The 22745-nt window shown below is 28.2% G+C and overlaps 1 protein-coding gene across 5 annotated transcripts in view; it reads right to left on the bottom strand.

The window, feature by feature from the left end:
* LOC119678411 (serine/threonine-protein phosphatase 2A 56 kDa regulatory subunit gamma isoform-like) overlaps positions 1–20275 on the bottom strand; it is a 41750-nt gene extending 21475 nt beyond the window's left edge. Inside the window, exons 1-4 of one of the 5 annotated variants that reach the window (XM_038090223.1) lie at positions 20146–20275; positions 15890–16720; positions 1942–1980; positions 1440–1617 (exon numbers count right to left, since the gene is read on the bottom strand). In XM_038090223.1, the coding sequence (XP_037946151.1) occupies positions 1440–1617; positions 1942–1980; positions 15890–16240 (568 nt within the window). In that variant the 5' untranslated portion in view covers positions 16241–16720; positions 20146–20275. Of the gene's footprint in view, positions 1–1439; positions 1618–1941; positions 1981–15889; positions 16727–20145 lie in introns of those variants that run through there. The other 4 variants (XM_038090224.1, XM_038090225.1, XM_038090222.1 and 1 more) reach the window with 4 other exon arrangements.
* Positions 20276–22745: the final 2470 nt, after the last annotated feature.

Below are 22745 nucleotides of genomic sequence, written 5' to 3'. Positions count from 1 at the left end.
CGAAATTAGGGAAGCAAAAATATTATGTTTTGAACAGTAAGATAGTATAATATCTATTTATGTAAATAGATCAGTTAATAATATATCAATATAGCGATTGTATTGTATGAAATTATGGGATCTTATATTGGATTTAATTCATTGTGACAGTAGCGATTATAAATGAATATATATATCTTTCTACAGAAACATATTTACCCAAGTGCAGAAGTAAGTCAATAACTCATGTATAAAATTTTATAATAGTATTTTTAAATAATTCAACGGTTCCATTTTTATCTATTGTGACTAAACAGAGATCACGAATTTAATTGATACAGTTTTTTAATTGCAAATGATTGCCTGAAATGTTTTCAATCAATTATCTTGACATAAATCAGGGTTTAAAAATTTGTAAATCTTGTTAGACAAGGTTTATTACAATTGGTCAATATGTGATCGGAACCATTTTTTTTTTTTTTTTTTTTTTTTTTTTTTTTTTTTTTTTAGGTGGAAAGCATCGAAAGCCACAGTGTGAGACTTGAACCCACGGAACCATACTATTCCAATAATTTCTTATAATTGTTTAATGCCGCAATATTATCGCTTATAATGCAAACGCTTGATCAAATTTATAAACTTAAAAAATGGTGAAATGACCAACCATATATGTCTATAAGAGAGCTTGTCTTTATTTCGCATAGACACATGCAATTTGATAACCTTGTGTAAGTTGAATAAATGACCAGGACCACGTTCCAGAGGTACTCGTCTACCTCGAAGATAAAATGCAGTTTTTCAGTCCCGACAGCAACTAGCTTTATACGTGTAACAATAAATACACAAATTACTAAAATGAAAAGTTTAGTATATTAAATTTTATTAAGAAAATAAATAAGCTAACAATTTTATATTATTACTATTGAAACTAGCATTATTTCCACAGTACAAGAATGAATAAAATTCTACATAGATAAGATGTGTGCACATGTGTTTTCACCACCTCTAATATCTATTGACCGTACTAAACCTTATATTTTTACTCGTTACATTTGCAGTTTCTCTTCAATTGCGCACTCACACAGGAGCCCAATGCTTGGTCGACCGCTCTGAACTTGCTTTAAAAGGAGTAAACAAACAATTTACGTCAAATACAAACAAAAACAAATATATACCAGTGAAACAAACCAGCTGATGTGGTTTCACAAGAGGGTTTCATTAAGAGAGCAGAGTTGTACACGCACAACAGAAGGGTGAGTAAAATTGTTATTTCTAACTTGAACTAGTATTTTTGAAAATTAATTTTGAACGAGTAAAAACTATGCGTACAATTTCAAAAATATTTAAATTATTTATAAAAGAAAACATTAAAAAAAAAGAATAAAATTAATATAGACATAAAGAAAAATAACGTTTTATTACTTATTATGAATAATAATTTTTAATATCATTTAACTTACTTTCATTCAGAGGATTCAGTGGTGTTAGTTCGCAATTTTTTGAGACATTATATCTTGAACTTGTCTGCCGTTTTTCCTTCTTGACAATTGGTGTGGTTGTTAAGTTTATGCCTTTGGTAATTGGTGTTGGTGGTGGGGCATCACGAAGTGGTGTACCTTTGTTATTTTCTTTATTGTTCTGTAAAATGTATACAATGAAACAATTACTATGCAATATAACGCAGTATATATATAATATAGAAAATAAATATAATAAACGTGGCTGTGTTAAGATAATTTTATGAAATAAAACATATAAATTAAGAGTCAATATTAAATTTAAACAAAACTGTTTAAATAAACTAAATCAAAAAATTAAACAGAAATCACCACAAAGTAAGTTCTATAACAAAAAATCAAAAATATTTTGATAAAAAAATATTTCCAAATACAGTACATTACTAGCCAGGGTACCTACATATAGGTTGCTTACATGCTCTTTTATTCCATTATGTTATGTTACCTTTGATTGAGCAAATCCTTGACGTCTTAACCTTGCCGCCTGTGATTTTGTGAAAAATTCAACGAAATATTTTAATCAATATTTTTGTATTAAATAACACAAATGGCAATCACATCAGGCAAATTGTTACCGGGGTTAAAATGCATACATAGGGATAGAGAATAGAAGACAACACACAAATAATTCACACAGATTTCACATAACACAACATATCAATTTACTACAATTATATGGTACTACTATCCAAATTTCTATACAAGACTTCTGCTCTGTGAAAAGTATAGAGGATACTAAACCGTTACAAAACCGATTCAGAAAAAAAGTAGGGTTTGATACTAATTTATTTTTGGGCTAAATATTTGTAACACCTTAAGGGCGCAGTGCGTTGCTAAATTCATTGTTTTATCACCAAGGAATACATATGGAATATAACATAAAAAATAATATAAAAAGATAATTAAAATTACTAGGAAAAAATCAATGAGTAGCTATATTAAATATATCAAAACCATATTAAATTTACAGTCTATAGTATGTTCATATAAGACCTGCAAATATTTTAGTAATCGCGTTATACACGAAATAAGTCCCGAATTATTTTTAATGATGAAGACTAGAATAGAATATAATAGGTCTACGTTATATATAAATATAATATGCGTCCGACAAATATTCCAAAATAAGCTCAAGGTAAAGCCTTACAAGTTTGAAAAGGCACAAGATCTTATACTAAAGCAACAAAATGTTAGACTCGAAAGAGCAAAGGAGTAGTTACGCTTGTACAATCAATGCGAATTTCTAAGCATTGTCTTCTTTGATGAGAAAAATTTCTCCATTCTGCAGTTTATAAACTCTCAAAATGATCGTGTTTACTTAACTGAACGCGCTTGTGAAAATTTGAGACTACGAATTGCCACCCGAAATAATTTTCTATCTCAAGTAATGGTATGGGCAGCTGTGACCGCCGATGAACGCTCTCCAATCGTTTTCATTGAACCTGGTGTCAAAGTTATTATCGGAGAAATATTTCAGAAGATGTTTTAGAGCCGTAGGCCAGCGAACACTTCGGTCGTAAATCATGGACGTTCCAACAAGACTCGGCATCGGTTTTGGTCTCATAAAGCTCGTGCGAACTAAGAATGGTTTTAAAAATTATGTTCCACACAATGGATTTCGAATTCACCAGATGCAAATCCGATGGATTATTTTATCTGAGCCATTTTGAAAAAAAAGGTGAGGATTAAAAAATATGTCATTATGGATGCGATTAAGAATGGGCCATTGTTCAGAAATAGGCCAAAATACCGGAAGATCACATTCGTGAAGCATACAATACATTTTTTAATAGTTCGAAGAGCATAGTCAAAGGTGGAGCTAAAGTGAATGGATTCTAAAATTTTGATTATTTCCACAAATTTTTGTAATCTGAATCAATAAAAAATAATTTCACACAAATGCTTACTTAGATAACACTTCAATCGTCTAACCCTGTAATTATTTGTGTAATCAGCATCAATGCTTGTTAGCATCAATGCTTGCTTTTTAGAAGCCGACAATATGCTATTACTTTAACGCTCACATCATTTAATTGTCATCTTTGTTTGCTGTGAAAAGAGTCGGTATTCCAATAGTACGAATAAATTGATTTTATGTAACTGATTGGAGAAGTTGAGGTGACTTGTCAACGGATTTATAACTAAAGCAAATTCTTTTATTTCAAAAGTGTCTCACTGTCATTATGCAGAATATAACGTGGTTTCGTTATTGAATAAACTCCTCCATTTATTGACAACGTGACAACGTCTTGTTTTATAAGATTTTTACTAGTTTATTCCTTAGGACGTGTGCGAGTTAGGCTAAGTTGATGCTAAACCAAATGGGAGATTTTTTGGGATTTTTTGCACTGCACACATTTAGCCATTTATCAATACGTATCGACACATCACTACATTATCAGCACAACTTAGAATTTCACTCATTTAGAACGCAACTTAGCCTAACTCGCACACGTCCTTAATTGTCATATCCGATATTCATACATCAATCATGTTGCCCTGTTGTCTATTATGATTTAGCCCTTGACCAAGACCAACACTATTTTATTTGAACTTCTAATTATTTTAAATAGTTTTCTTTTACAATTGAAAATTCATATTTGCATTTTTGAATAATTCATTGTACCTCATAGTTATTCTTTGAGTTTTGAACTTGTTCATGTAGAAGCTTTTATTTTCGTGGATTAAATTTTGTCATTTTAGACTATGTTTATTAATCAATGTTCTTAAACATCGTGTGAAAAAAGTTCGTAAGAATAATATCTGACTAACTACATATACATTCTTATATAGTAAGTATACCGAAATTTATTTAGAGAATAATGTACATACGTAGAATCTATAGCGGACTCTTTTGATATTATTATAATAATTTAAATTAATAGAGTTGTACAATTTTATCGTTTGATGACCTTTGCCTACTATTTATTAAATGGGCCGTACTACGAAATACACACTCAAAGTGTATTTTCAAAAATTTGTCTGTTCATCTCTTAGATATTCGCAGTACTACTGGTCGATATAAATCTTGTGTATTCATAGTGCAGCGGCACAGTGTACTCAATGAATAAACACAGATAAAAATGTATAAAATTGAATAATTTAATTAATATTAAAATGAAAATCGCCTTGAATTTGAAATGTACGAATTCACGAATTCACGAATTTTAGGTGTTATTGTTGCTTTACCAACACTAGAAGCAGAAAAAACATTTATCTGTCGTCACAACCATCGCAAAAAAATATTCTCAATGGCGGATTCATTGAATTTTGTTTAGGTTTTGCTTTGTTTTGTTTTGTTTTGCTTTGTTTTGCTAGGAAATAGTTTTCATAGTGTCATTTCGGTTAATATTGTTTGTGTTGAATTTTGCAACTATAAAATTGTTTATTATTTTGGTCGAAATTATTTTTGCAATTTAAGTTTATTTTTGTTTGGTATGTGGTATGTGGTATGTGTTATGTGTTGTTTGTATGTATTTTTTTAACGATTTCTCGTCACTTCGATCGTAAATTTAAGCTTTGTCAGCAAATGTATGAGATACGAATTCGTATTCGTATTCATACAAAGCGACAAAATATTGTAATAAAATCTTTTAATATTAAAAATTTGTAATGTGTATTCATTTATATGGATATTACATTATTATATATACCTACATTATACTATAATAATTCAAATTACAACAAATTTTATTTTATTGTATTTCGATAAAAATATATTTTATATGTTGCAAATTATTTTTAATTTTTATTGGTAATATCAAATTCAAACGTAATAATAAATAATAAAGTCTTATTTAATTTTATTTATTAAATTGAACAAGACTTATGATGCTTTCAATCTCTTATTAAATTAATAAAAGAGTTTAAAATCGGTTTATTTAATTAACGCGAAATATCAAGTCAAGTTAAATATCGTTTCTAACAATAAAGTGTAATTAAGGGCCATTTTCTCTGTCATAAATTATTCTCAATACTGGCTTGAATCATCAACTTTACTGAATTTATTTGTACTTATGACAGTTTTAAGACTTCAGTTACGACCGCGAAATCGCCCATAAGAGATAAGAGAGTCGTTTGATGAACAACTAACTCATCATTAGAGTAGACCTCAATTGTATAGGAAAAAAATGTTTTTACTGATCAAATTAGTTATATCATTTTCTAGTAACCTATTGGAAAGAAAAAAAATGTAGAACAGATTTTAAAAAAACAAATTAGGGCCTGCCACAGCACCCCTGAAAGTTGATAACTAGGTTTCATTACCACTAAACAACGGCAAACATCGCCAATTTTTAATAATTTCTTAATATTAAAATATGTATCGACTATATATAATGTATATAATTTTTGAACGCGAAACTCAAATTTGTTAATAATCTTAAGCAATCTCTTATAAGCTTTTATAAATACTTTTATAAATACTTAACGACGACTTTATAAGAATTTTAAATCCACTCTGATGAGTCTGGGTAGTTCCCAGACGAAACGCGTCAGTGGAAACTGACAGAGGACTGAGACTTTTTAGCTTCCGAAAGGGAGTTTGTAGATTTTGAATCCATATTGTACGGACGTTTGTGTGGACTGATAAGACTTTTAATAAATAGTATTTTATAATAGTAATGTTTTAATAATTTTTAATATTATTAATGTTTTTAATAATTTTAAGTAGATTTAATAATAATTTTTTAGCAATTTTTAATATATTTAATGTATTTTTATATTTTTAATATATGTTTATATTATATATATATGTGTTTAGGGTATGTTTAGTTCATGTTTATTCACCATCACTATTTCTAAAGGTTTAGGGACTAGGGTAATTAACCTTAGAGTCACTCGCGGGTGTTTGCCATTTGGTAGAACTCCTAAGGTTTGACACTAATACCATAGATTGTTGGTGTTAGGGTTGAGCAGGAAACAAAGCTCAGGCCATCCTTTCAAGGTCGAACAAGCTTACTTTGTTGAAAATATATTGCTAAAGTAGTGTTAAACCTGTTTATGTTATATAAACATATAACATAATATATATGTTCTGTATGGACTTAACAAAAACATATGGTATATAGCATCTCGAAATACCTACATATGTATAAAGAATCAGTCAACTTTAATCACAAAAAATATTGCTTTAATAATATAAATAATATATCATTTTACTGCAAGCAAGCAAACTCATCTTACTAGACTGTTTCACAAGTAGTGACGTTTTTCTGAAGACACAGTACACTGCTAAACCCATTTATACTTTCTGTCTATTTTTGATGTTTATTTGTAGAAATGTATATTGCAGATTGGCTCGATATTAGTACAAATCTAGCGGTAAATATTTCTCACGGCCATCTACTTGCTAAGATTTTAAGCTAGAATACTTCACTTCAGACACTTTGTAATTTTTCTCAACAGATCCTTAACATATTTTACGGGTCAGATTATTACAATAAAACTTTTTGTTTATTAACTAGGTTAGGTTAGGTTATACCGGTAATTCTAAGGGTTCCACTAAGGACCATTGTGTTACCATATAATTAAAAACTCAAGGTTTAGAACCACTTAGAACCGTTAGCAAAGATTATAATGTTATTCAAGGGGAGGTCTTGCAGTTCGCCATGTTTATTAACTAATTTCGCGAAATACATTTAAGCAGATTAATGAAGTAAATACATCTTTCAATGTATGGTTCTACACTTAAAAAATGTAAATGCTTAGTAATCATTGTGAAAATTATTTAATTATAGGCAACTTCTTGAATGTTTAAGTAAACAAGATTAGTTCAGTAAATTTACATATATTGTAAATACACTCTACGATTAAATGTGCTATTATTAATATTATTACTTCTTTGCCAATTAATAAAAAACATTTATGCTTTAGTAAGTATTATATGTACTTAAATATATGTTATACTTTAACTTTTCTATACGAAACCAAGAGCGCAAATTAAATCCCTGTAACAGTCTTTGTTCTGTAAGAACTGATGTATTTCATCCCATAATCCTTTATACTTTTACTCTGCTATGATGAGCTACACCTATGTTATTGTATGTCGGGCTAGTCGACGACTACCATATACTATTTGCGCTTCTTTCTTTAAATTTGTCTTATTCACTTATATATACTTTCTTTTCTTGATATCATTTTTGATAGAGTCTGTAAACATGAAGCTCAGATTTTAACTACTAATTTTAACGTTCCAGAGCAGTAAAACAGCACCAATTTGATCCTAGTAATCAAAATCTATGGACGTCTCCTTATTGGAACGTGAGCACCAAACGTTCAACATACGTTTGAAAAAATCTTTTACTTTTGAGTATGCGATCGCATAAGTCCATCTGGGTCTAAATAGGTATTTAAAATACTGTAGGTGCAACGTATCCGTATACTAAAGATATTATGAAAAATATTTTTCAGTCGTTTTAATTTTAACCGAAAGTTTGTAAAGAAGACAATTCACTGATGAGACACATAATACGTAAAATGAAATCCCTGAGAATATTACCGACATACAAGAATGTTAAACTAAAATTTATACAATATTTAGACAAATTGTTATAAGTAATCGTCTTTATTTACCACACTATCGAAAAATTAGAACTTTACTCGATTATCTGTTGCTATAGTTAAGGCATGATTGTATTATTGAGATTTATTCTGAAATTGCAAGTTTAGTATTTTCACATAAATGCAAAAGCTTCAAAAGTCAGAATGTTCATAGAATTGGCGTCACTTATACCATCTTAACCTTTTACATGGGCTTTTTAATAACAACATCGAGAACAATTATGAACTGTCACAAAGAAGAATGAATACAGTTGATTGAAGAAATACGAAGATTATGCTGTTAAGCGCGATTATTACGACTAACCGACTTAAAAAGGATTAAATAACTTGTTGCACAGTAACATTACTGGATATATTAAACATGATAATTCCGAAAAAAACGAACAATATTTATCTTTACTAATTTTTATACAAATATAAAGTAAAACTTTTACTGTAATATACCTTTCTCTGCACCGTTGAAAAATAATCTTTTATATTAAAAATATTTCCAAATCAATAAAAGATTTTGAAACAAATTGAAAATTTTTTTTTTTTAAACAAATTAACTTTTGCAAACATTTTTAATCACAATACACAGAATTCTTAACGAAATTCCAAAATTTGAATAACAAAACAAAATTTTTGTTGTTATTTAAAACAAGAATTTGAGTCTAACTGAACAAAATTTCAAAAAGTATAAAATATCTTTTTTAATTATCTATCCAGAAAAATCACGTGGAAAACGGGTTAGGAAAAAAATTGCAAATGAAATAAAAACAACATTGTTCATGAAAAGGCTTTTTAATGAACAATTACTCGCCATTAACGACGTCATAAAATTTCTAAAATGATTTTAAAAATATTTAATATTTAATAATTATAAAACGAAAAATACTAATACATTCGAGAAGTATGTTAATTGTGAAAAAACGGTCGAAGGCAATTTTTACGCAAACCAAATTTTACGCAATTTATAGACGATATAGAATTATAATTGATTTTATGTGTAAATGTATATATACAATATATATATATATATATATATATATATATATTACATTTCTTGTTCATAAATTCAATACTTTAAACTGAACTACTTAACGACAATTTTTAAGCCAAATTGCAATCGAAATAAAAACAAATTTCGATTCGATAAGATTAGATAAATTAGCAAATATTTAGAGCACATATTGTTTTACAATATATACAAATATATATATGTATATATATTAACTGAAAACATGTTTAATAAATTACGAAAATTTTAAATTATTGTTATGGATATTGTTGGTAGTGCAATTGTTAATAATTAATGTTAAGTTTTTTAATTAGAGTTCATTATTTTATAATTTGGAACTAATCACATACCCGTGATGCGTAAAAATCTGCAACATCGCGCATATTACGAATATGTTGATTTTATTCTCCAATTTGAATATTATTATCTACCTTCGAATTTCACTAATTATTAAAAATTATGTCGTCTTTAGATTGTACCGAAAATGAAGACAAAAACTTCACTTCACCGATGTTATTTGTTATTACCTTTTAAACGCTACGCACAGACTAACGGCGAAAGAAATAAAAAAAACCATAATATTACAAGTTCAGAAATCAGTTAGCAAACAAAAGTTTATAAAAGTAAGGCTGAAGTAGTCCACATGAAAGCCATCTATTATTCACGACCAAAATGACTTAAATCAACAACAACAAAAACAGCGAGAAGAGCCACGTTAAGAGTATCGAAAAATCAATTCCATTAATTAAATAAGAAATAAAAAAAAGAGAAATATAGCTTTTAAACGTGAAATGCTATTGGAAAATGAGAAGAAAGAAGTATCCAGTTTTTGGGAAGGTGGAGAGTAGAGTAATGTGAACAGCAAGATGTCTTTTTTTCGGTCAAATACGATACATAACTATTCCTACACAACAATTGTTGTATTGCATCGTGAATGTTGAAAAAAAAAACAATGTACAATATTTATAAAAAAAAATATTGAAGTTTTAGTTAAAATATTTGGTTTTTTAATGCTGTTGTCTAGCACTTTTCTCTTATGTTATTTTTAAGAGAAAATAATCTAAAAAATTTTTAATGCATTGTAAATTAATGCGAATTCGTAAAAATAAATTTAATATTTGCACTTTTCTCTTGTTATTTTCTCTTAACAGAAATATGGCTTTTTGTTAGTCAAATCCGACATATATAACATTTAATAAAATAATTTGTTAATGTATTTTAAAGTTATGAAAAAAAAATTCATAAATTCGTGAAGTAATTCCTTTGTTTTTTTTAATGCTGTTAGCTAGCACTTCTGTGTTTTATGTTAATTTCTTTTAATAATGATCATCTTTATACATAATTTTTTTAAATATTTTTGCACAACTAATGAAAAATTATAAAATATATAATTGAAATAATTCAGTTTAATAGAGAAATGGAATTGCAGTTGGCAATTTTCAATATATAACAATTGTTTCTGTCAATGATGTTAGGACAGAGATGTTGCTTTTGGCTTAATAATTCTCTACATACATTTATGATCATTTTAAAATTTTGTATATATATATATACAATGAAATGGTAGATAAATTTGCAAGAGACGCGGTTTCAAGAATGATAGGCCCAGAATCATTCTGTGGTCTAGGCAAAGGAACTCTATCCATTCTTATGAAGGGCGCATAGGAAAAAGAGGGAGAACTCTATTGGGAAAGGCTACCAAGACTACCACAATCTAAAATGCTTTTAGGGACTTACAACCTAAAACGCATCAAAGATTACATAGCACAATCAAAAAATTACCTAAGTATTATTGCGGGATTATTGACCGGTCACAGATTGAATAATCACCTATCGATCTTAGAAATTCAATCCACTCAGACTGTAGAGACTGCAGATACTGTAAAGAAGAGAGAGAAACTCCATACCATATGCTTGGGGAGTGTCCGGCATTGATGCACAAGCGGAAGAAACACATAGGAGAATATTTCATGGATCATAAGGATCCAAGATTAGGAAAGATAGGCTCTATACTGTATTTCATTCAAGAAATCGAACTTGGAGAAACACTCTAATCCGACTAAGGGACACAATTAATCTTTTAAGTCGCAGTGCATTATCCCTTTCTTTTCAATAATAATACAAAATTTGTCTAATTATATGCTCTAATAATTATTATTATTTAAGTAATAAGTTATTAAAGCACCCCGACCTAAAAAATCTATTGCACGCCTAAAGGCCCAACTAGGACAATTTTAGACTATTTATAAATTTTGTAATTGCTGTGGGCTTAATTTTACCTGTTTGACTTGGGACTAATATCCCGCTTCCAAGGTAATCGGGTCTACGACTTGCCACCGCTGGACAGTTGCATAGAATATGTTCTGAGGTTTCCTTCTCCTCATGACAGAGTCGACAGGAGTCATTTTCTACCACACCTAATAGTCCTGCTCTAATAGTCCAAAACGTTGTTATTAATAGCTGCTATTTTAAAACTTGTTTATATAATAAGAGTGATACAACGTCCATGTTTTAACTAAGAATTAATACTTTATAAAAACTTTAAATTACGAGGAAGTTTAATAAATGTTATTGTTAAAATTACGAAAAACAAGCAATGGCAATCTAGCGCATTAATATTTTAAATTAAAAAAATTTTGATTTTGCTATTCTATCGATATATACTAAATAATCAGACCTTCTAATCCTATTTTCTTATAAGATTTATGTACTCCCTGGCAAACTAATTCGCTCTAAACCTGAGCGTAGTTAAAAAATGGCCCTTCAAGGAGTGTTCGAGTAAACTAGAGTTATGGCGATCACGAATTGTATGTTATTATTAACATTGAATTAACCACTCCTTACATTCTTAACACACTAACTGATTTTCCGAATGTGGTTGTTAAGTTGGAAACCCACTGGCATTATTTTGGTAGCACTCGTGATAACTGAACCAAACATTTTAGTACAAACATATCTTAAATTAAATAATAACACATAATAAAACAAAATCGTTTCAGATAAAACAAAATTCTTTATTCAAATATAAGTAATTTTTAAAATTAATTAAACACATACTAAGCAATTTTATACCTTTTTCTTCAAACTGCCAAATAACACTTTAAACACTTCTTAATTTATTATTAAGGTCTTCTTAAAGAATCGTAAAGCTCACCCGTATCTTAAAGCGGGAGTATTTTGCGTTTCATTGTGAAAAAATGCTTTACACGCTATCTTTTAGAGGACTCATAATGAGTGTTTTCTCCTAAATAGAAACGATTTACGTTGCTAGATAATATCTTTTGGAGAGGAAAGACGCAATGCTTTGACAGTGAGAACACAAGGTAACGTGTCTGATTGCATTTAACTTGAAAAAATTTAAATAAAAATTTAACTTGAACGCAAGCCTTGCGTACATCAAGTCCCATTCCCAAGACGTAGTCCCATTCCCAAGGATTGTGTTAGGGTAACGTCAAATCGACCGCCAGTGGAGTATGTTCGTTAGGCCAAAACTCGATAACGGATTGTTATGGCCATTTAAATAAGATAGTAAGTAAGTAAATAAATAAGTAGATGATATCTTTAACCAATCCAAGTTTAAATTTATAATAATTATTTTTTATGTGTTGAAAATATTTTAAGTATATGCAAACCACACAATGAAGTGACAGAAGTTTATAATTATTGTAAGCATATCACAATTAGTGAAAACATTCGGTTGCATTCCTTTAAAACCATGTAATAAAATCATGGGTTTAAGTATCTCAGGCAGGCAATTGCATGCAAGTTCAACCGAAATTCTCTGAATTTTTACGAATACCTAATATTGAAAAGATATTGAAACTTATAAGACTTTTAGTCTTATAGTCTTTAGTCTTTAACATTTTTCTTCTTTGTTTATTCAAAAATTGAATGTTATATAATCACATAAATTACAATATGTAAGAAATAATGGTTTGGAAGTTTTTCCTGTCTATAGCAGTCTGTACCAAGTCTTCAATCGACATTTGTTTTCTTCCCTTTGATTCTGCTTTCCACAATCAGTTGCAGCAATTCATATTTTGGACCTCGGATGATATGACCAAAATAGCTCGTTTTTCTTATTTTAATAGTTTTTACAAGTTCTCCATCTTTTAACAATCTTATTAAAACTTCTTCATTTGACACTTTATCCGTCTAAGGAATCTTCAGAATACATCTGTAGCATCACATTTCAAAAGCTTCGAAGTCCAAGATTCCAAGCTATAGAGTAGAATGGACCAGACGACATAGCACTTTACGTAGCGGATGCATAAATTGATGCTGACGTTGGTATTACATATAAATTTTTGCATTTGCGGAAAGAGATATTAGCCATCTCTATTTGACATTTAATTTCTTGATCTGATGTCCACTCTTCATTTAGCCAGCAACCAATGTATTTAAACTTAGGTACTCGTTCAATAACCTCAATTTTGATGATAGCATCGTTGTATGGTAGTCGTTTTTTTACTGATGATTATTTTACTTGGATTTTTTGATATTCAAAATTAACATAAACAGCACCAAAACAAAATTAATGCGATTAAGTATATATCTCATATTCATCAAATTTCGAAGTAAACAGTTCAATGATTGAGAATAAGTTAAATTTGGTGCTCATAGATACCAACATCTCACACAACGGCCTACCTACATTTATTACTTTACCAATAAATGTCACATGCAGAACAAACTAAATAAAGTTAATCAAGCCTTTGTTTCAACCACCTAAAAAATATTTAGAACTTTTAACACCTCAATCAGTTTGGAAATATGACTATATATATTTTCGTTTGGAAATATATAGAGTTTGAATATAAGTAGTTCTTACCACTTGTAAGCGTTTCTGAATTGTCTTAGTTAGATAATACACAGATGTCAACACTTTAAACCTCAAATTATAATCTTTAAGACAGTAAATATTGCGAGTGTCTATTATTAATAGTACTATAATGTGCACAGAGTTGTGCATTTTAGTTAATTCAATTTCATTCGTTTAGCAATTCGTTTACTGAGTATTTAGTTTTTAGTTCAATAGTTCATGAAGATGAAGAGATTATATTTTAGGACAGGAAGATATTACAGGGGAGTAGTTCATTTGGGGAGTTCACAAGCTTTTTACAAAATGTCAAAAAAGGCTATAAGATTCAAATAAATGTGATAGCTCTTCGATCTCCCATAAAATAATAATATCTATTTAATTTATGTAAACGCTTTATATTATAATGTAGACGTGTTTTGATACATAATATCTCTATGATGTAAGTGTTAAACATCTTAAATCCTATTAAAAAGGATGTCACAAAAAATGCTTTGCGATTCTTTTAAAAAGATATATGGATCTATCTGCTTCTACTTACTTATTTCAGCCTAATTTCTATTGGAAAATCGTAATTCTATATCAACTAATCAAGAGTTTCTTTATAATATACTCTTCCAACTGCTTCTACTCTTCTGTCTGTTTCTATTATTTTAGAAACAGATTTTAGATTTATTTGTCGTAATAATACCATTAGATCAATTAATCAAAAGCTTCTTTATAATAAACTGTTCCAAACTGATTCTACTCTTTCCTTCTATATGTTTTTAACCACTTATGTTACTCTAATTTGTTTTGTTAAATCGTAATAGTATCTTCAAAAAAATACTATTACGATTTATAATATACTCCTTGTTTTAGCTAGGCCACGAAGAATGTACTATACTTTTATTCTATAGACCTACAATATTCTTCTTTGCAGTTTTGTTTTCCATTATTTGCTTATAACTGAAGTAATGAGGCATTTAAAATTAGAGATGGACTTAGAGAAAAACATCAAAGGTTCTAAATTTTTTTAACCCCTGAGTTTTTAATTATATGATAATACAATGGGCCGATGGGCCTAAATGGATCCCTTGGGATCGCCGGTATAATCAAACCTAACCTAACCTAGAGGAATACATTCATCTCTGAACTACAGCATTTATTAAAAGCACCGTCGGTTTATGTGTTTTAACGTTCTGAAGAAATTGTAATCCACTGACTCCTGACACTGATTCCTAATCCACTGACTAATTGTGATACAGTTAACAAACAAACTTTGGGTTAAGAAACTATTCTGAGTCTTTCACGAAACTGTGTTTAATAAATAGTAGAATTACTGAGTTAAGTTGACCGACCAATTACGATTTTCGGAAAATTTACCGGTCTATAATTATTTTTTTGAAAATTTGTTGTTACATTAACTGACGTTGAACATTGCTTGTGTATATTTCCCCCATCATTCCTCCTCTCAACTCTAGTTCCAACCTTTATTTAGCCTATATTGTTTTGTTTTTGTCACTATGGTGTATAATTTTAAATTACAAAGTGATGTTTAATGCAAAATATTCACATCACACCCATCTGCACCTACCTACTTTGGCGTTCAACATATATGGTAGTGGAGAGTTCAAATAAATAAATTATATTTATTAATCAATAAGTGACTAGAAGAGGAAATGGCAACAACAAAATTAACAACACAATAAACTAAAGCAAAAACTAAAAGAGAATTAAAAAGAGAATACTTGTAGATGCTTAAAAAGATAAAAACACTTGTTAGATATAGAAAATGTTATTGGTATTTGGTATGTGGTATCTTTATAGGAATATTTCTACTATATATATATATATATATATGTACTCGTATATGTTTATGTTTATATGTTTATCTAAGCTGAAAGACAATAAACAATATATTGTAGTGTTTGAGCATATAACATAATAAGAATACAAAATAGGTGTACACTTGACAGACAAAACACTAGGAAGAAATATTTTACAATATATAAAATAATAAAATGAACTCACCTCACTATTCGCTGCTGTTGAGTTTAAAAGCTGTGAAGAATTCAATGAATTTGGCGATGAGTTTGGAGCAGCACCACTATTGGCGGATGTAACAACAATCGGTATCAGAGTTGTTGCTGACGCTGATGGTGATGATGATGATGATGATGATGATGAAGATAAAGTTGTTGGTAGTGCGGTTGTTGTTGTGTTACTGTTATTCTCTTTAGTGCCGTTAGTTGTAGCCGTTGTTATTGTAGTTATATTAAAATTATTGTTGTTATTGTTAAGAGTCGATGTAGTATCTGCAGATTTATTGACTGTTTGCTGTAGTAGCGATATATCCGCTGATGTGGTTGTTGAGTTATCCATAATATGTTAAGATTCTAACGTTTCAAATAATGCGATGATGAGTGATGGGAAAAGAAGAACGCGAAAAGAGTTGAGGTTTCAAATGGCAAAAAACTTGAATTCTTTAAATAAAAGAATAAGCGAAAAAGAGAGAATATTTCCAGTTGCAGACGTTTGATAATAATAAAAATAAAATAGTATAAAATATATGAAAAAAAGAAATCATAAAATAAAATTGAAAATCGCCACAACGGTAGTGGCAAATGTGTGGAGCATAAAAATTCCGAATGCGACGCCTGCCTTAACGTGTGTTCTGTATTCTGCAGATACTTTTAATGGTTTAATTTTATTTTCTTTTGTTTTCTTTTCCGTTTTATGTAGAATCTTAGATAAATTATCTTTTAAATGCAGTCAGTAAGCGAAGTTAACAAACTTGCTGATACTCGGATACAAGTTTTAGTTTGAGTTCTTGATATATTAGTACGTATTTTATGTTGAGGTCTAGATCTCGCAGTTTAAATAAATTTTTATTTTTTTTTTATAATTTATTTATGTGTTATGTGTTAAACAAAACTATAAAAACATTTATTTAAAATTTTATTAATTTATATACATATATATTTTGTTTTTTGTTTTGATATTTGTAAATACTTTAATATTTTTTAAGCACATAACACACACACATGCACACACATAAATACATGACGAGCATATTTTCGTGCCACTGTTATTAACTATTAATTATTAAGTTAAAATTTAAAATATATCAAATAATTATACTATATAATATATTAATTATGAATTATGAAATTTAAATATAAACCATGAATCACAAATTAAATTAAATTATCACAAAAAACCAAAATATGTTTGTAGTGTGGAGAGAACCCCGTATTTTATAAAATATTCTTGAAAAATTGGTTAAAATAAGACATACCAAAAATGTTAGTATGCCAAGCAATTAGGTGGTTCAAATTTAGTAGCATATGATTTAATACTCTTTTAAAATTGAACTAACTTAACGTAGATTTGTAGATATATTTACCGGAATTATATCCGTTGAAAATTTGAACAAATATAAACTTTTATAAAAATAAAATATTTAAAATATTTCATTCTTATCATCGTTAACTTTTAAGAACTAATATAAGTCTCTTCAGAATCGATTAATTTCTCATTTTGAAATAACTACTAATCAACGATCAAAATTTTAATTTATGATAGAAATCCGAAATTAATAATATTATAAGATAGACATTGGCGAAATATGTTTCAAGTGCTCTTAAGTTACGATTTCTTAATAGGATGTATTTGTTCAGCAAGGCTGTTATTTAATAAAATGTTAAATTTTTAAAATTTTAAACTGAATAAAAAGGAAAAGCATTTGTAGGATTTTCTAAGAACTTTCTATTGATGTTTTCGAAATAAATGAAAAGTAAAAATTCCGAAGAATCGATTAAAATGGCTTCTATGTACCCTGCATCAATCATGTTGACTATGCCCCAGTCAAGTTAAATTTATCATATGCCTAAAATTAAATAAATAACGTGACCAGAAAGCACATTCTGAAACTTGTTATTAAAAAACTTAAAATAACAAATACAAAAAATAAGTTATATGTTCTTAAAAACGTTTAATTACTAGTTTTAAAACTTTTTTGGAATTAAACTTGCTTATTTGAAAAGACTGCAATAGTCTCTATAAAAATTAAGGTTGCAAATATGAGAAGAACTAAGTAAATACTCAGTACAGTTTAATCAACAATAAAGATTGGATGCAACTCTTGGTTGTTGTTACAATTCGTATATTTTCTCCATTCATGGTAAGTGTGGTTAGATCGTTTTTAGAAAAAGTTTATAAGGATCATTCATTTGTCACATATTGTATTCGGTATGTAAACCCCTCCAGTTTTTTAAGTGTCAAAACAGTTTTAGAATGATTTAAGCATAAAAAGAAACAGCAGGTAAACTATAACTGGTAAAACAAATGGTAAATTATAACTATAACAAATGGTAAATTATCAAATTAGTTTCACTACTAGTAAAATATAAAGATACATTATGCTTATCATAAACTCTCACTGAAATCTTCCATAAAAATGTTGTGGAACATTAAAGGCTTCTCTGCATAAAAATCTTAATTATTTTTAAACTACACATAGTCATAACGAACAGTCATAAATCAGCCAAATGATATATATAAGATATGCAGATAGTAATTAAATTAAATTTATAAAGTAAAAACAATAACACAAAATGAAATCAAACATGCAAGACTCACGCGGGGAATAGAAATTAAAATGCTAATAAGTAGAAAATAAATAGTGATGCCTTTTCATATTTCGTCATCGATAGATCTTGCTTAGAATTTCTTACAAATGCAAAGACTATATTTTAAATTTATTTGATAAATAAAAAAAAATCCAAAATAATTATAACTTTAATGCTAATTTTTAGAACCTACATGTAAACATAGAAAATAAATCTTATGAAATTATATAAAAGTATAAGAAATTATTTATCGAAGTTGACTTATTTTCATCAATCATGCTTCGTTTATAAAACTTAACTCTAATCTAATGCATACGTCACTGTTTATAGTGTAATAATATGGCAAATGACCTAAAATTAAACTAACATACCTAACAAATAATATAATATATATATAAAAGAATCGTTATCGCTCATCGAAGATAATATTAAACACTTAAATAGTAATAATAATAATATCTTAGTAATTGTATGCCAATATACGGTGTATTTATGTGTGTAATGTGTCCGGCCATTAATATATTTAAACGCATTTATTTAGGGGATATATGTTAAGTATGTGCTTTTTTCACACTTTTCAGTCACTTTTAAAAAACTTATTGTACATGCACAGTTCTGGTTAAAATGATAGTTCGTAAAATGTATTTTCTTTAAATTCAAAATTTTCAAATTCATTCGGAAAATTTTATTTACATTACATTACACTTTAGATTAACATACGAAGAAATTTTTATGAGTATATGATTTGATGTGCGGTTATTTCTGCAATAAAAGAAGGTGAAAAAAAATTAAAACATGTTACTGAAAAAGTTATAGTTTTAGTTTTTAGCATTTAAAAAAATATAAATGTATTTTGAATTATTTTCTATAATGTCTACTAATTAAACTATTAAACTATTTTATATATTAAGTCACGCCATGTTTATTACAATGCAAATTCTTGTTTGGACTTGTGCTGTAATTGTATTGGTAACAAATAAATGTTAAGAACAAAAATCACTGCGCCTAATATAAATATAAATATAAATATAAATTACACTACTTACTAAACAAGATGCACAGTAAAAGTAATTAAATATCGACGGCATTAAACAATATTTACACTTATATTCTTATTAGTAATATCATAAACTAGATCAATAAGAATAACAGAGTTGCCAAAAGAAAGCAACAAATAGCGCTGCTCACTGAGTGAGAAAAACTGTAGGAAAAGAAAATTTTGAAGATGCGCAAAGGAGAACAACAAATAAAAGAAACATAAAATAAACGATCAAAGCCTTAATTGAACATAAAAGATAAAAGGTAATAAAGTGCAATTGTGAGAGATAAGGCATATTTCGTTAAATAAATTAAAATTTTTATTTTCACTTACCGCTAGCAACTGGAAGAGTTTGTGAAATCTTTCCTTGCCGCGATTAATATTTGTAAACATCAATATTAATTTTATAATTAATGTAAAGAAATAGCTACAAATGCACTATTTAATAAAATTTATATACATTTACTTCTCCTGTTATGCTTTTTGCACCGCAAGAACCGCAATTAGCACAAATTCTTACACCATTTAACAAGTACACAAAAATAAATTCTCATTTTCATATATTTCAATTTTAACACAAAATTTTCAATATTATTAATAAGCTATTATATATTCACCTTTAATATGATACGTTTTTTCACTTTTTGCACGAAAAATATGTAAAAAACTGAAAAACCAAACTTTGCGAAAATTTTTCTTCCGTCGTCAACACGCAGCGACACGAAGCTAAAACACGACAAAACAAAATATGATATTTGAACAGTGTTGCTATTATATTTTAATTTAACAAGTAGTAAAAAGTGAAGGAATTTCAATACATTGTATGGAATATATATTTCATTAATTTTTTCACGTATCAGAATCTAGTAGTACATACACTATACACTATAACCATAGATATTAAATAAATTAAATATTTACAAATAACATAATTTTTGTTTTGGTAGTACATTTTAAAATAAATACACCTATTTCTGTTGTATAAGTTAGCAGGTTATTCAAATGCCATATATAACGTAAATTTTGATTACAATCTAATACGTTTGTTTCAAATCGCTAAAGTTTTCTTAACACGGTAAATCTTCATTTCGTAATAATTTAGTTTTTTATTTTTGTTTATTAAAAAAGGCCGAAAGTTGTAGCAATACTTAGTTATGTGGTTATATTTGCTTTATATGGCATTTACATTGTGTGATTAAAAATAGATTAAAGCAAAAATCGAGATTAAAGTACAAATCTCGTTGTAAGTCTCTGATAAGTCTCCCATACAAAATTAAATCTTCTTTTGGTTGAGATTAGTTTTAAATCTCCTTCATAATGATAATTATTTTTCTGTGCAACTCTACAAATGGCTTAATATCGTATATTTTTTACTATCTTGGAATGATTGGAAAAGACATGTTAAAATCTAGTCAAAACAAATAAAACAAAAACATTGAAAATTTGAAAATGATGAAGTGGGTGAATTTTCAATAAATTTGTTCAATAACAGTTTTGTACATCATTATAACTAATATTTATTAAATTATTGTTATAAAATTATTTATTAAATTTATATGATAACTTTTTTGTACACAATTGTAATTAAATGCTTTATTTATAAAAATTTATGAAACACACGACATAAAAACAACAAGAGAAACGTCAAAATTAGTCTCCAATATATAAAGTAAACAGTGGAGATAAAAAATCCAGATTAATTTAATCTCGTTCTCTTAATCTCATAATGTAAACGTAGTATTAGATTTTTGATAATATCGCTACACAATTGTTCAGTTGTGAAACACGAATTTGATTGCAACTTATTACAAATTTAATTTTAACTTAACTTAATAATGAAGAGTCAAAATAGTAAGGTTACAATCAATATTACGATTACTTAGGCTAGTGAAAAGGTTATTACGATCATAATTACAAAAACTTGTATTGTGTAAATAAGTCGTCCTATATTTTAGGTAGAGCATAAAGTCTTTTCCATCGTCTTTGATTAAACTCAGTTGCAGACGTCTATGACTTTTAATTCAGTATATATTGTAATTTGCTACATGTTTGTGTGTGCACAAATCCGAGCACGACAACGTTACGAACTTCATCTATATGTTTATGTTGCAACGTGTTTTCTGATTCTGCAAAGGTTTTGCACACTTCGGATATCTTTTGAGACTTATGAACGCATTTCTATGTATATTATTTAATACAAGAGCTCAGATTAACGTAGGAGTGGTAAATGCATATCTCGATTTAAATGTAGCTTTGTTTTTGAATGCATTGATGCACTAAATGTTGTGATAATTAACATCACATTTTAGCATTATTTTCGGTTATAACTTTAATTTCAAACATTGGTCTATAATACAATTACTATGGAATTAAATTTCTTTTCTAAATGTTTTCGTACTTGATTTGTAGATATACGTTATCAGTAAACGCGAGATCTTTAAGATGTTAAAAAGAGTCCAAATGCTGTCTTAAATTTTTAAAAACTAAGTATATACACTACGTTTATGCGAGTCTTAAAATCACTTTTAAAACTGATTTTAAAATCCGTTTTAAGAGCTTTTAGGCACAAGAATTAAAAGCACTTTTAAGGAAGCTGTCAATTACTCAGCTGTCAAACGATAAACAAAAATGTTGATATTAAATATTCTAAAAAAGCATAGAGTAAAACTACAAATTGTTTTACTTTTATTGTAAAAGAAAGATATTGTAACCAAAAAAATAGAAACAAATAATGAAGATATTAGGAACATTCCGTATAAAATTTACAAAACTACGGAAATGCAACTACAACTTTTTTATAATATGGCAATATTTTCGAATTTTATTTTTTGGCGAACTATTTCATAAACTGTGTCCTTTCTATATTTCTTGCCGTCCAACAATTTTACTATATCTTTTTCTGCAGATACTTTAATTAAGTATTCATCTTCTTCTTTTATCCTATTTTTTCTTTTTATTGCCCTTTTTCTCTGTAATAAAATTCAAATACCTATTGACAGTTAACACCTGACAGTTCAAACCTTAAACTAGTTTGAAGGTGTTAACGCTGTGCTTAAAAGTGATGTTTCTTAGAGCACGATATAGAGCAGGGCTGTCCAGATCAGATGCGATCGCGTGCCAAGACAAATTTCTGTACAGATTGGCCGCAGAAACAAATACATACGTTCATAACTGTTATTATAAATATATTATAACATAATAAATACGGTTATAATGT

The sequence above is a fragment of the Teleopsis dalmanni genome, chromosome 2 (genome assembly GCF_002237135.1).
Source record: "Teleopsis dalmanni isolate 2A chromosome 2, ASM223713v2, whole genome shotgun sequence".
Lineage (NCBI taxonomy): Eukaryota > Metazoa > Arthropoda > Insecta > Diptera > Diopsidae > Teleopsis > Teleopsis dalmanni.
The sequence above is the reverse complement of the archived record's forward strand: the minus strand, read 5'-3'. Positions and strand labels throughout refer to the sequence as shown.